The sequence below is a fragment of the Rhinolophus ferrumequinum genome, chromosome 2 (genome assembly GCF_004115265.2).
Source record: "Rhinolophus ferrumequinum isolate MPI-CBG mRhiFer1 chromosome 2, mRhiFer1_v1.p, whole genome shotgun sequence".
In the NCBI taxonomy this organism is placed as follows: domain Eukaryota; kingdom Metazoa; phylum Chordata; class Mammalia; order Chiroptera; family Rhinolophidae; genus Rhinolophus; species Rhinolophus ferrumequinum.
This window is the reverse complement of record NC_046285.1, coordinates 10,265,212-10,278,081: the sequence shown is the minus strand read 5'-3', so window position 1 is coordinate 10,278,081 and position 12,870 is coordinate 10,265,212. Positions and strand designations below refer to the sequence as shown.

Below are 12,870 nucleotides of genomic sequence, written 5' to 3'. Positions count from 1 at the left end.
GCCACACCTGAACCTAAATTCTAACTCCCAGGCCAGCTCTATAAACCTCTCATTTACAGGACAAAATATGGCTTCTCCCCTGCTCTAAGCCAAGAATCAAATATTTTCCTCTATATGCTTCAAAATGTCAGACTCAACTTACAATGAAAGAAAAATAATCACACTGCCACAGAATACAATAAGATAAATATTATATATTATAAGGGCACATCCTAACAAAATGCAGACTGAGATTTCAAAGTAATCCATTTTGCTAAAACAGACAAACATTCTTTTAGAAAGAAAATTAGATCCTTTTCTAATTAAAAGACTTTTTTTTTTTTTAATTTAGAAAATGTTCATTCTAGATATAAAATCTACCTTAGCTTGAATCAAAACAACACTAAAATCAGGAACATCTGAAACATTCCTCTGGATACGGTAGTTTCCCTTGTTGATACCTAAATCTACTTGCTGAACCAAATTTCTGAAATCCTTCATGGTATAAATTTAAAATTCATAACATAAGAAAATACTAAAAGACACTGTGCAAGATTGCCTAATCTTTTAAAATGCTGGTAAGAACTATATTTGATAAGAATGTAATGGCACAAATTTCACAATGTAAAACTTTGATCAACTTCATATCTTACAGCTCAGATTTTCATCTGGGGCTATTTTCTTCCCAGCACTGGATGAAAATTCCATAGTCAGCACATAAACTCCTAACTGAAACCTCATTTTAGAAAAAGAAAGAATATGCTGAATGGAGAGAATTACAGAAATGTCAACTGAGCGCTTTGCTCTTGAAACTTCCAAGTTGTGTGGAGGTTTCAGATTAAAAGCAAGGGGAACCCCAGGCACAGAGGAGAAAACCCACGCCATTTCTCATCTTGGGGGGACACGACTGTGCTCTCTTCACATACCGGGAGTAAGAGATTGGTTCTGAAGGAAGAAGCCAGGCTGCTGGGGCTGAGCCATGAGGTTGTAGCCCCACAAGGTGGACTGTGGATGGTGCATCATCTGGGAGGAAATGGGTGAGTAATTGGGAGGTACTCGGCATATGCTGCTCTGCGGATACTCCTTCAACATAAAGTTAAAACAAAAGAAAAAAGTTACGTAACTCCACACATCACATTGGTAATTAATGCAAAGTCTTCCTATCATGTTATTTGAGATAGCCCCTATCCCAGCAAATAAGGCTATTATTATAAAGGGCAAGATGGAAAGCAAGAGTCTCAATATATTCTCTGCAAAACACTCATTTAAGTTAAGATTTTTCCTTGACCTAAAAAGTACTTGGGTACAGTGAGGGGAGATGGAAAAAAATCATTTCTGAATTCTGTTCTTAAAATACTAAAAGTACATTTAAAATGCCAGTATTGGCCACCACCTACAGCTGAAAGAGCATATTCAGTTGCTAAGTCTCCCAATCATTTCATCTTACAAGGCCTTCCTGATACCTTGGGTCTAGATGAGAATCATACCAGAAAGGCCCACAATACTTCAAACCAGTCCCCGGATACACAGTATCTTATTTCCAATTTTCAAGACAGCACTTCGTAGCAGTAGATGCCAGCCCTGCCTGCAAACACCCATCCTATCCCAAACTGTCCCATCCTGTTATGTCCCATCCTCCCCGTCCCCCGTGCCCCCCCACCCCGTCTCCTGCCCAGGGCTGCTTTTTCCCTATAGCTGCTGCAAAGTCTCTAAGGATCACAACTGAAATATCTCAATTCCCCCACCATCCCTCCTTCTCTAGTCTAGTCCTAAGAGATAAAGGAAAAAGAAAATCTCAGAAAAATAAAACCTGCACTATATCCCACAGGGAAGAGGCAGCCTCAGGAGTAGTCTGGGAGAAGACATGACCAGGACTCACTGGGGAATGAGATGAGTGTTAGGTCTTTTGCATCTGAAAAGAACAGAAATCCGTCCATTCAGATAGACAGGTTAGGAGGCTCAGATTTCGGGGAGCGGCAGTTTGGACCTTATTAAGCATCCCTTTCATGACAAAGGAATATTGGTAGAAGACTACATGGAAAGAGGGTGCTGACATTCAAGTGACATCCTAAAGTGACAGCAGTCATTTCTCGACTATCAATCACCAAGCTATCAACTAGAAAAAGACGTATTTTGGTTTTCACATAAGTGAACAAAAAATACTAATTAGTCATGACGTCTGAACACTAAATTGTGAATATTTTTTTCCACTGCACAACACGAAAACCCTTAAATTTCACAGAAAAATGTCCCAACTTCTCTCTCAAGTATTTTCCAGGTGAAGTTAAATGGGCAGGTATTTTACACACTAATTCTATAAGTTCTGTAAAATTATTTCTAAACTGCTATATCATAGATTTCTGTTGTTTTCAAGAAAATGTTGCTACAAGTAGGGAAGGCTAATAGGCAAATAAGAAGTGAAACTATTTTAAATTACGCTTAATCTTTTATAAAGTCTGAAAACATGGTAAAGAAATAGGATGTACAAGAGAGTAAGATGGAATGGTAAAATATGGAGTCTCAGAAACATCCTGTTTGATATACTAGATGAAGCTCTATCGAGGGAAAAGCGAGTAGTGTTTTTATGTTTCCTTAGTATAGACCTCGACTCCCACAATACAATAAATATTTTAGGAATGGCTTATAATAAAAATATGTAAAAGGATGAGATTTTATAGGTTTGAAAAATTCACGTTTCAAATTTGAGAAATTATGAGACCCTGAAATAGTAAATAAATATTATTCACAAAGGAAGCCTAAAATTAAACGATTATGAAAAGTAGAGAAGGAAAAATTAAAAGCTATAACCCTATTGTCTGTGACAAGTCACGGTCTGTGTCATTTTGTTAATTATGACAGGGCCTCGTTAGGATAACTGTTACAAAAAGGCTTCTGCTTTTAGCAGAATTTCTAGGGATATAATTTGGATGCTAGTAAATCTTCTACTAGATGCTAATGAGCCAAGGACATCTCTACTTCCCGTACTCACATCGACTCTTGAGTTTGATTTTGTCTTGCGCTTCCTTCCCTTTGTCTTCTTCTCTTCATCTGTTGTGGTTTTTCCCTGATCTGACAGCTCAGCTGACTTCCTCTCTGGTTCCTGAGAGACAGGAGATGTGGGCTCTTCCTCTTCCTCCTCGGGAGGCAGGGGCAGGGGCTCGAGGTAGTAACTTCGGGGCTTGGGCATGGGGTGCGTGTGATACAAAAGGAGGTGATGCTGCTCCTCATACTTGATCACCTTCCGGTCCATTCGGACTGTCCCAAACCAGGCCCAGGACAGAGGGGCTGGGTTCTTCTGACCCTCAAACAAATCCCATGGGGACACCTTCTGCTTTGTAGAGACCTGGAGACCCTATGGTGAAATAACACTCTATGACCACATGTTCAGATCTTTTCCTGAATAGAGGCTGAGCTTGCTTAGGACATGGATTCAGGGAACATTTTGGCTGGTGGGGGCCTTAGGGAGAAGCTTCGCATACAGCACAAAGGCTAACTACTTAGCCAGGGGTCACACAGTCAGTCCACTAGGGAGCTGTGGCTACATCCACACCTTAAAGCTCCGTTCTACGGTTCTTTATGCTGCACGTGGCTCTGTTCAAGCTGTAACACCACATAGCCCAGTATATTTTACTTTAAAATGGCATTTTTTTCACTTCGTTTTTTGTGGGTTTTTTTAAGCAAAAAAATTTCTAAGAAAGACCACAAAGTTGATCTTACTGTACTAAATTAAAATCAGTTATAAACCTTTGGAATCTACTTATTGTTTTTAGGATGAAACAAAACTTAACAGTCAAGTTACATTCAGCCTCCAATTGGGCTCATATTAACTTCAATCTAAACATGAATGGACTTGATTCAATACGGGCACTTTCCATGTACTTATTAAGCCAGTCTCTGAATGATTCAAAATTAACTTGTACCAACAGGTACAAATGAAGTCCTTCAATTCAAACTTGAAGAGAAAATGTTACTGTTTCTGAAAATCAGAATTTCTTATTTTTAACATTCTTTGGTGATGCCTCTTGGTACTTTCCTTGGCCTATCAATTTGAAAATACTTTTCTTCAAAATGACCCTGAAAATAACTACTCAGGCATTCCATAAGATATGGGTGCTCCCGTTCTTACCTACCCGTACTCTTCCAAAGGTGGCTTTGGCCAAAATTGAGGCTCAGTTATCATCCACATATGTGGTTGGATATCAACCACATAGCCAAATGGTTTCTAAATGTCTAACCACTAGAGAGCCCACTGGGGCTTGCAAACTCAACTTGCCCATGATTTCATTTTTCTCTCTCTCCACAGCCGCACTGGTATGTATAAATACTCAAGGTACTGCGAATTACTGTAGCATTACGTTTCTCCTGCCAGCCACATTTTTTCATGCCTTTGCATAAACCCTTCCCTTGAATATATCACACTTTTCCCAGGTAACTCTCTATCTTTCAAAATGATTTAAGTGCCAGTTTTCCTGGGGATCCTGCTCCAACCCCCTTCCTCCCATGTGAATGTGATGGCGCCTTCTCAGGGTCCCCTTACACTCTGTAACATGACACACAAATCTCAGCACGTTTTCATTGTCTGTCTACTTCTACTTGAGGGTTGGAGTTCGTCTTTCGCCTCTGAGATTTTGTAAATTTCTGGTTGTTCATGTTTCTTGGAAGAATAACGGACTGCTCTTCCCATATTATAGAAAACCTTGTTTAATATCTATATGAATCAAGTGTTCATTCGATATTATTTAATTGATAAGAAAATAAAGTACCATCACTTTAAATATTTATCATTCAAAATAGTCAAGTACATGAGGACATTTATCAGTAAAAATGTTCTTATGTAAACATATTCTGTTTCCAATTCTAAAGTAAAAATCAGACCTGGACTTTGCTAGCCTTTTTTTTTTTTTTTTTTTTTTTTTACACCAAGCTTTTTGCTTAGCTTCTGTTGGTGAGCTTCAGAAATTCACTTACATTCAAATACAGTTTTAAATGAAGATCTTCAAAGATTTGATTTATTTATATGATAATGCCAATGACCATTGCACTTAAATGATAAGAATATGCTTTTAAAAATCAGGAAACTGTAAAATTAAGCTGTTTTATGTGCTTTATAAGAAGGTAAGAAAATATATTTTGTTTTTGTAAGTTTATGTATTTATATAAAGAAGAAATAAACATTTACTCTTGCCTGTTTTTTATCTATAGAGTCGAATCCAGCAATTTTGTTTCCCTTTGTGTCAATCAAGGAACCCATAGGTTCACAAGTGATGACATCACATGTCTGTTTTGGCAAAGGTAGTAACTGTCGAACTTTGTCAATACTTTCTGACCGCTTGTCTCCTAGCTCTTTCTAAAAAAAAAAAAGAAGAAGAAGAGAGAAGTGGAACAGAAATTACAATGAAGGCAAAAGTTACTCAAGTTACTCAGAGGGAAGTTTCCTTATGAAATATTTCCTTTTTTATAGACAGAATGTTCTTTAACTTTGAACATGACTTGTGGTACAGCTCTCAATTAGAGGGTTGAGTATGTTTCATTTCTTCATTTTTGGTAGAAAATAGAACACATACAAAGGCAGGCTAGTTACACAACAAACATCCCAGTGCTGAAATGACAAAAATCCAAGGCTGTAATTGTAATCAGAAGGCAGGAGCTGCAGCATGAACACGTTCTCAAATCCAGGGTCAGACCATAAGGTAACCACTGGTTATTTTATTGTAAGCTCACCAGATATATTGATTTTTTTTGTAGGCCATTTATTTACAGTTTATTTCAAAGATTGTGTTAGTGGTTAGTCAAATGAATTGGATTTAGAAATATCAATGCAAGTAGCCATTTTTCAGCTGTCTGTGGCAGTCCAAGCATAGACTTTTCCTAAATCTAATGCTGCCATTTTGGTTAGATATTTGAGAATGGATTTCTGAAGTTCCTTAAAAAATTAAAATGTTTTATGAATATAAACTTTTTTGAAAGAAAATCTTCAAGCTACATGCTTAGACTTTTGGGTACTGGTAAGCTAAGGTAAAGCAAATAGCAAAATAATCACATTACATTAACTAGAATGCAATAAATAACATTTAATTTAATGATTAGTAAATTAAGATAGTGAATGTACTAAGTAACAAATCTATAAACAATTGGAGCTCATGTAAGTATACAGGCAGGTCACAAACTTACTTTCAGTTTCTTCACTAAGTTCATGTATGCGCGTTTATTCTCTTCAGAACCCCCTGGAGATGCGTTTGATAGGTCAGAGGCTAGTGTTCCATTGATTAAAACACCCAGCATGTCAAGAACTGTTGTGAATAATTCACTAAGAGGGGACAGAAAATAATTATTTTTACCTTACAGTAAAAACAAGACATTCTGAAAGAACTGAGCCTTTTTACTTCAGGTAACTAAGTAAATAGGTACCAAGTTAAGCCTTTTTACATAATGGTACCTAAGAAAACAGGATGCGGCAGAATGCGCAGTCGGGGTTTCGGAGCCCCTGCCATGCAGGCATGCAGGAAACGCAAGGTGACATGGTGAGAACATACCTGTTAGTGTGCATGTCAACGGTCCCGGAAGTAATGATCTGAAGGAGGAGGAGGGCCCAGTCTGTTGTCCACTGGGTGCTCCGCTGCACGGTGTCAAACATTCCTCCCACCTAGCACGGGGAAAACACAGTCAAAGAGCTGCAGCGTGTTAAAGGGAAAATACCACTCCCATCACTTTTCGTAGCCAAGTTTTCATTAGTTTAAAAAATGCTTTAAAAAAAGGCGGGTGGGGGGTACTCAAGTATGGGCACATCGTCAGTATGAATGACAGTTGACCCTTGACAGTTGACCCTTGAAAACACTGGGGGTGGGGGTTAGGGGCAATGACCTTTTTCTTAGTCGAAGATCTGCATACAACTACTTCTATGTACCAGTACAATTAACCTTCTGTTGCTCCTAACCTTTCATGATACCCAGTTTTATGATATAATATTAGTTGAATTAAATCCAAATAAGTAAAAGCCACGTAAACTGATTATCTGCCACTTTATGTTGTCAATTACTATTGAGTCTAAGCCTGTTGTTATAATAACACTTGGATACATCCAGTAACATAGAAGGAATGATAAGCAGAAGGCTGGGCCCCCAGGTCTACTCATCCATGTGTGGGAATTAAATTAGAAACAACTGCCAAATATCCGGCAAGCCTTCCATCAGAGTAGCCTTCATCTGGGCCTGTCCAGTGGGGGGCAAAAAAAAAGGAAAATTCAGTGTGTGAGGAATTTTAAATGTCTGTAACATCTCCATGTAGGACTTGCTTTTATGATCAATTTGATGCAAAGTTTGATAAAATGACTTAAGTGTCACTTTAATATGGTTTTAAAATAAGTATAGTAAAAGCTAACACTCTTCTCAAAATAACAGACCTACTCTCAGCTCACAGCAAAAAGGAGAGATTCCTTGGGGTGTGGGAGAGTTGCCAAAGGCAGATCAATGCCTAAAATACTTTCTGCCATTCTGCTGTCTAGAAGTTATTTAGACCAGACAGGAAGAACGGCAGCCAGAAATACAGCAGGTTAGAGGGACAGGGAAGTAGTTACAGACAGCAAATGGCAGAAAGCCTCACCTTGTTTGCTTGCTTTATTAAATTAGTTTCGGGTGTATAAAACAATATAATAGTTAGACATTTACACCCCTCACAAAGTGATAACCCCTTCCCCCAATCTACTACCCCTCTGACAGCGTATATAGCTCTTACTGTTCCACTGACTCTATTCCCTATGCTGCACTCCACATCCTGTGACTATATATGTTTGACATTCATTATTATTCAGCTTCAGCATTAGGTGTGCAGTGCAATGGTCAGGCATTTACACTGTCCATGGAGTGGACTCCCTAATAAGACAAGTATCCATCGGATACCCTACAGAATCTTGACATTATTGATTATATTCCCCAAACTGTCCTTCGTATCCCTGTGGCAATCTTGTGATTTACCAATTTGTGCTTTCTAATCCCCTCCCCTTCTCCTTCACCCTTACCCCCCTTCCATCTAGCAACCCTCAGATTTTCCTCTATATCCCTGAGACTATTTCTGTTTAGTTTGTCCATTTATTCAGTTCTTTAGATTCCACATATAAGTGAGATCATATAGTATTTGTCTTTCTCAGTCTGACTTATTTCATTTAGCATAATGTTCTCTAGGTCCATCAATATCGTTGCAAATGGTAAGATTTCATTCTTCTTTATGGCCGATTAATATTCCATTGTATAAATGTACCACAGTTTCTTAATCCGGTCGTCTACTGATGGGCATTTCGGTTGTTTCCATGTCTTGGCTATTGTGAATAGTGCTGCAATAAACATAGGGGTGCACATGTTTTTTTGAATTAGCATTTTGGATTTCTCTGGAGAGATACCTAAGAGTGGAATTGCTGGGTTTATTTCCAGTTTTTTGAGATACCTCCATACTGATTTCCATAGTGGCTGCACCAATCTACAGTCCCACCAACAGTGCACGAGGGTTCCTTTTTCTCCACGTCCTCGCCAGCACTTGTTGTTTGTTGATTTATGATAAGACATTCTGACAGGTGTGAGGTGGTATCTCATTGTGGTTTTTATTTGCATTTCTCTAATGATTAGTGAGGTTGAGCATTTTTTCATGTCTATTGGCCGTCCTCTTTAGAGAAATGTCTCTTCATGTCCTCTGCCCATTTTTTTAATTGGCTTGTTTGTTTTTTTTGGTGTTGAGTTGAATGAGTATTTTATAAATTTTGGATATTAACCCTTTATCAGATGCATCATTGAAAAATATCTTCTCCCATTCAGTAGGATGCTTTTTTGTTTTATTGATGGTTTCCTTCACTGTGAAAAAAACTTTTTAGTTTGATGTAATCCCATGTTTATTTTTTTCTCTTACTTCCCTTGCCCAAGGGGATATATCAGTAAAATTATTTACTAAGAGTAACATCTGCAAATTTACATCCTATAGTTTCTTCTAAGAATTTTACGGTTTCAGATCTCTAATCCATTTTAAATTTATTCTTGTAAATGGCATGAAGAAGTGGTCCAGCTTCATATTTTTGCGTATGTCTGTCCAGATTTCCCAGCACCATTTATTGAATAGACTGTCTTTACCCCAATGTAAATTCTGGCTTCCGTTGTTATAGATTAAATGACTATATGGGTATGGATTTATTTCTGCGCTCTCTATTCTCTTCCATTGATCTATGTGTCTGTTTTTATGCCAGTACCATGCTGTTTTGATTACTTTGGCCTTGTTGTATGATTTGATGTCGGGTAGCGTGATACCTCCCACTTTGTTCTTTAGAAAGCCTCACCTTGTAATGAAGACTGTGATGAAGGACACAGAAGTGGAAAGCTGGAGTTATTTTCATATTTAGATAAGTTTAACAGAGGGAAAATACTAGAAATGTCTCTTACCAAATTTAGGCGGAGTTGCAATGCTTCATGCATCATCTGCCGTGCTTTTATATCATCTTGGTATCGTTCTTCTCTCCAGTTACTTAAGATCTACATCAGAAAACAAATGAAAAAAACAAAACAAAACACACCAAAATCATCTTTCCCATGTTAAAATGGAATTTTTTCATACTTAAAGTTAAATTGAGCTTTTTACTGACAGTCAAGAACAACTTCTTAGTTTAGCAAATTAATAAACAGAGCTGTCCTCCCCCGCCACCAGGCAGACAGAAAGCTGGCTGTTTCTTTGTTTGTTGCCTCTCTAGGTGGGAGAAGAAAAATCTTACCTAATTACTTATCCTGTGACTAAGTCTTAGAAAATGCTTTAGAGGACCATCAAGTTTAACATTAACAAAAATAAAGATTATTTTAAAGAGACAGTTGACTCTTGAACAACATGGGCTTGACACGCGCAAGTTCATGTATGTGCGGAGTTTTTCAATAAATATATGGTCAGTCCTCTGTAAACCTGAGTTTTGTATCTGTGGATTCAAGCAACTGCGGATCAAAACTGGTATTCTTGATCGAGGTTGGAAATTTGCGGATTGTGGAGGGACGACTGTCATGCATTGTTCTACCCTATTTTATATGAGGGGCTTGAGTATCCACAGATTGTAAGTTTCTGAAGGGGGGCCCGGGATCAATGACCCACGGCTACCAGGAGACGACTAAAGTTTTGGGAAGTCAAAAGTTGTATGCAGAATTACGATTGCGTAAGGGTTGGTGAACCTAAACCCCTTGTGGTTCAAGGGCTCAGTCTTATAAAGATAAGTAGTGGATAGACAGAATTACAATTTAAATCAGGCCTGCGCTATATATTTCTAGGGACAATGCTCTGATCCTTGGCAACTGTGTAATTTTGGTGTTCTATTGGCGTGGTAGCTTGCTGTCTTATAGACTTGTCTTCCTTGATAATGCATACTATTTTGAAAAATACAACATCACGGACACCAATCAAGTGGCCCATAAATTTATGAAGTGAATGCTTCCTCACTGATTCAGACCGATGTTGAGAAAGGGGAGGAAAGGCCTCCCCTGTTTCTTAGGAAAGGCAAACCACAAATGGGCAACACCCCAGAATCAGATGACATGAGCAAAAAAAAAAAAAAAAAAACCCTCCACCAGCAAAAAAATCCCCTACTGCCACGCTCTAAAATATGGTGGTAACTAAGGAGAATCCTCTTAAATAGTTTGAAATGAGTCACATGCAGAAGTCACCCCGCCCCAACAGATAACCTGTAAGTATACTGCATGGCAAGAGGAAGGCACATCCCACATCTCATCAAAGATGGGGCCCTCTGTCAAGACTGACTTAAGAGTGCAAGGCAGTTAACAAAACACACAAGCTGTCACATTCAAATAGCAGGACAAATAATATGTGTAACAAGTGGTATGAACCAGGGTAAGGGGATAGAGAATGAGCACAGTCCTATTTTCAGAGAGTGATCTGGGAGGCCCTCCCTGAGGAGGTGACATCTCAGCAGAGACCTGATAAAGTGAGGAAGACGGCCACGCTAATATCCAGGAAGAAAGCCTGTCAGATGAAGGAAAGAAAAGATTCAAAGGCACTGCACTGAGAATTTGCTTGGCAAGTTCAATGAACAGCAACATGGCCACTGTGAAAACAGTGAAGTAAACCGGGCCATGACTGGTGGGAAGAAAGGTAGAAGCGGCATCCAGTGCCAAGTCACGTAGGGCCTTGTAAGCCCAGACCCTGAATGTTTATTCTAGGTGCAATAAGAATCACTGGAGCATTTTGGGCATCAGGGAAACATGGGATTTACATTCAAAAAGGAGCATTCTGGTTGCTCTGTAGAGAATAAATTTCTCATATCCAAAAGTCAGGAGATGACGACAGGACCAAATAAGGTAAGGGTTGTTATTCATGTTCGTCCAGGTCCAGTCAAGGGCAAGACATGGTGTCACAGAAGCACAGCACCACCGCGGGGCTCCATTGGGCTCTGCAGCGGGATAAACATCTCAGGCGGCCAATCTACCCACTCTGCTCGATCCCACAACCTCCGATTTTAATGTGGTCACTCAGTTTCCTTGTGATACAGAGAACACCAGTGCCAGGAGAACTGTGGTTGGTGGAAAGGTCTATAAAGGTCCAAATTCTTTGTAAATGAGCCCAAATGCCTTCTGGCTTATAAATGAGTATCTTGTGCACTTGACTGCCATTAGTCTGGCTCTGGCAGTAAAATAAAATTGAGTTTCTGAACCTAGAGGGCTCAAGTTGAGACCCTGGCTGGTATGTGGAAGCCAGATTGAGGACCTGGATACAGGTTCCTCTGTCTTCCTGCCATGCCTCCTGCGACACAGAGGGCGCCAGCATCTCTCCCGTGAGGCAGCGCCAGGAGAGCAGCAGATCCGTCAAAGTAATGTGCAACACAAAATGTTACTTTTATGGTCTATAGACATGTACCCAAGGCGTGATTAATATTATAAAACTGCTCATCCTTTTGGTGACTAGAATGCCAGGTAGGAGAACAGGGCATGGACTGTGGCTCCCTGCAACAAAACATGCTGTGCCCTTATTAGTTTACCTGGAAGGAAAACGAATTAATGTCATTAGAAAAATACTTGCCTGGCTTAATACTGTACTATACTTTACCTGATTAACTTGATTCTGGAGAGATGTTAGGAGGCCTTCTCGTTGTTCATCTTGTCCCTTAAGGCAGGTAAGGACCAGTGAGAGGAATGGCTGTTGACTCAGAAGAGACATACTATAAAGGAAGTAATAACAGCAGATCTAGTTAGAAAGAATGCATTACTTCCTGTGCAGCATTGATTTCTTGCCCTGGGGTTATTGGCTCTTATTTATTTTACTACTGGAAAATGGAGAGGAGGAGTAAATAGTCAAAGACTACTTGAAAAGTTAAATCATATCTCTACTAATAAGATTAAAAGCCACTGTAATACTTCTAAATAATTTAATATTCTCTCTTTCCTTGAAGGCTTTCCCCAAACTAGGATAAATTCACAACTGCAGATGAGTGTGTAGGGGGAGTGCCAGGAGAGGAGAATTTGTAGTTTACATCAGTAAGCTGCATTTAAACACACACATCAGAAGGAATATCACCGCATACACAGAATAAAATAAAAAATTTCCCTCACAAAAAACTTATTTTAGGGTGCAGGAAAGAGGCCTATACGATTGTTGTGCTTGTTTTATTTCTACCTCTTTCCTCAAGACCAAACAGTGGGGTATTTATTGGTAGAGCTAAGATTAGCACCTGGGTTTGAGGACTTCAAGAACAGTGACGTCTAGTGACCTGCAGGGCGCAGCTCAACCACATCCCACAGCCTACACTGGTAAAGGGGTTTTAAGACATTTGGGAGAAATTCCATTTTACATTGGCATTTTATAAAGATGTTTTTCAATTATTAGAGAACAACTAACAAATCATATTGACAGACTAACTGCTACACTGGA

The 12,870-nt window shown here is 39.1% G+C and overlaps 2 protein-coding genes across 6 annotated transcripts in view; one reads left to right on the top strand and one right to left on the bottom strand.

Moving 5' to 3' along the window:
• Positions 1 to 12,870, bottom strand: part of MED12L (mediator complex subunit 12L) — a 314,918-nt gene that overhangs the window by 41,755 nt on the left and 260,293 nt on the right. For all 4 annotated transcript variants that reach the window (XM_033088254.1, XM_033088259.1, XM_033088262.1 and 1 more), the window contains 7 exons: positions 12,049 to 12,160; positions 9,396 to 9,485; positions 6,513 to 6,622; positions 6,151 to 6,286; positions 5,165 to 5,326; positions 2,969 to 3,331; positions 906 to 1,062 (listed from right to left, as the gene is read on the bottom strand). In XM_033088254.1, the coding sequence (XP_032944145.1) occupies positions 906 to 1,062; positions 2,969 to 3,331; positions 5,165 to 5,326; positions 6,151 to 6,286; positions 6,513 to 6,622; positions 9,396 to 9,485; positions 12,049 to 12,160 (1,130 nt within the window). The remainder of the gene's footprint in view (positions 1 to 905; positions 1,063 to 2,968; positions 3,332 to 5,164; positions 5,327 to 6,150; positions 6,287 to 6,512; positions 6,623 to 9,395; positions 9,486 to 12,048; positions 12,161 to 12,870) is intronic.
• Positions 5,574 to 12,870, top strand: part of P2RY12 (purinergic receptor P2Y12) — a 48,336-nt gene continuing 41,039 nt past the window's right edge. Inside the window, exon 1 of one of the 2 annotated variants that reach the window (XM_033088289.1) lies at positions 5,574 to 5,669. The gene's annotated coding sequence lies outside the window, so the exon portion shown is untranslated. The remainder of the gene's footprint in view (positions 5,670 to 12,870) is intronic. The other variant, XM_033088306.1, reaches the window with a different exon arrangement.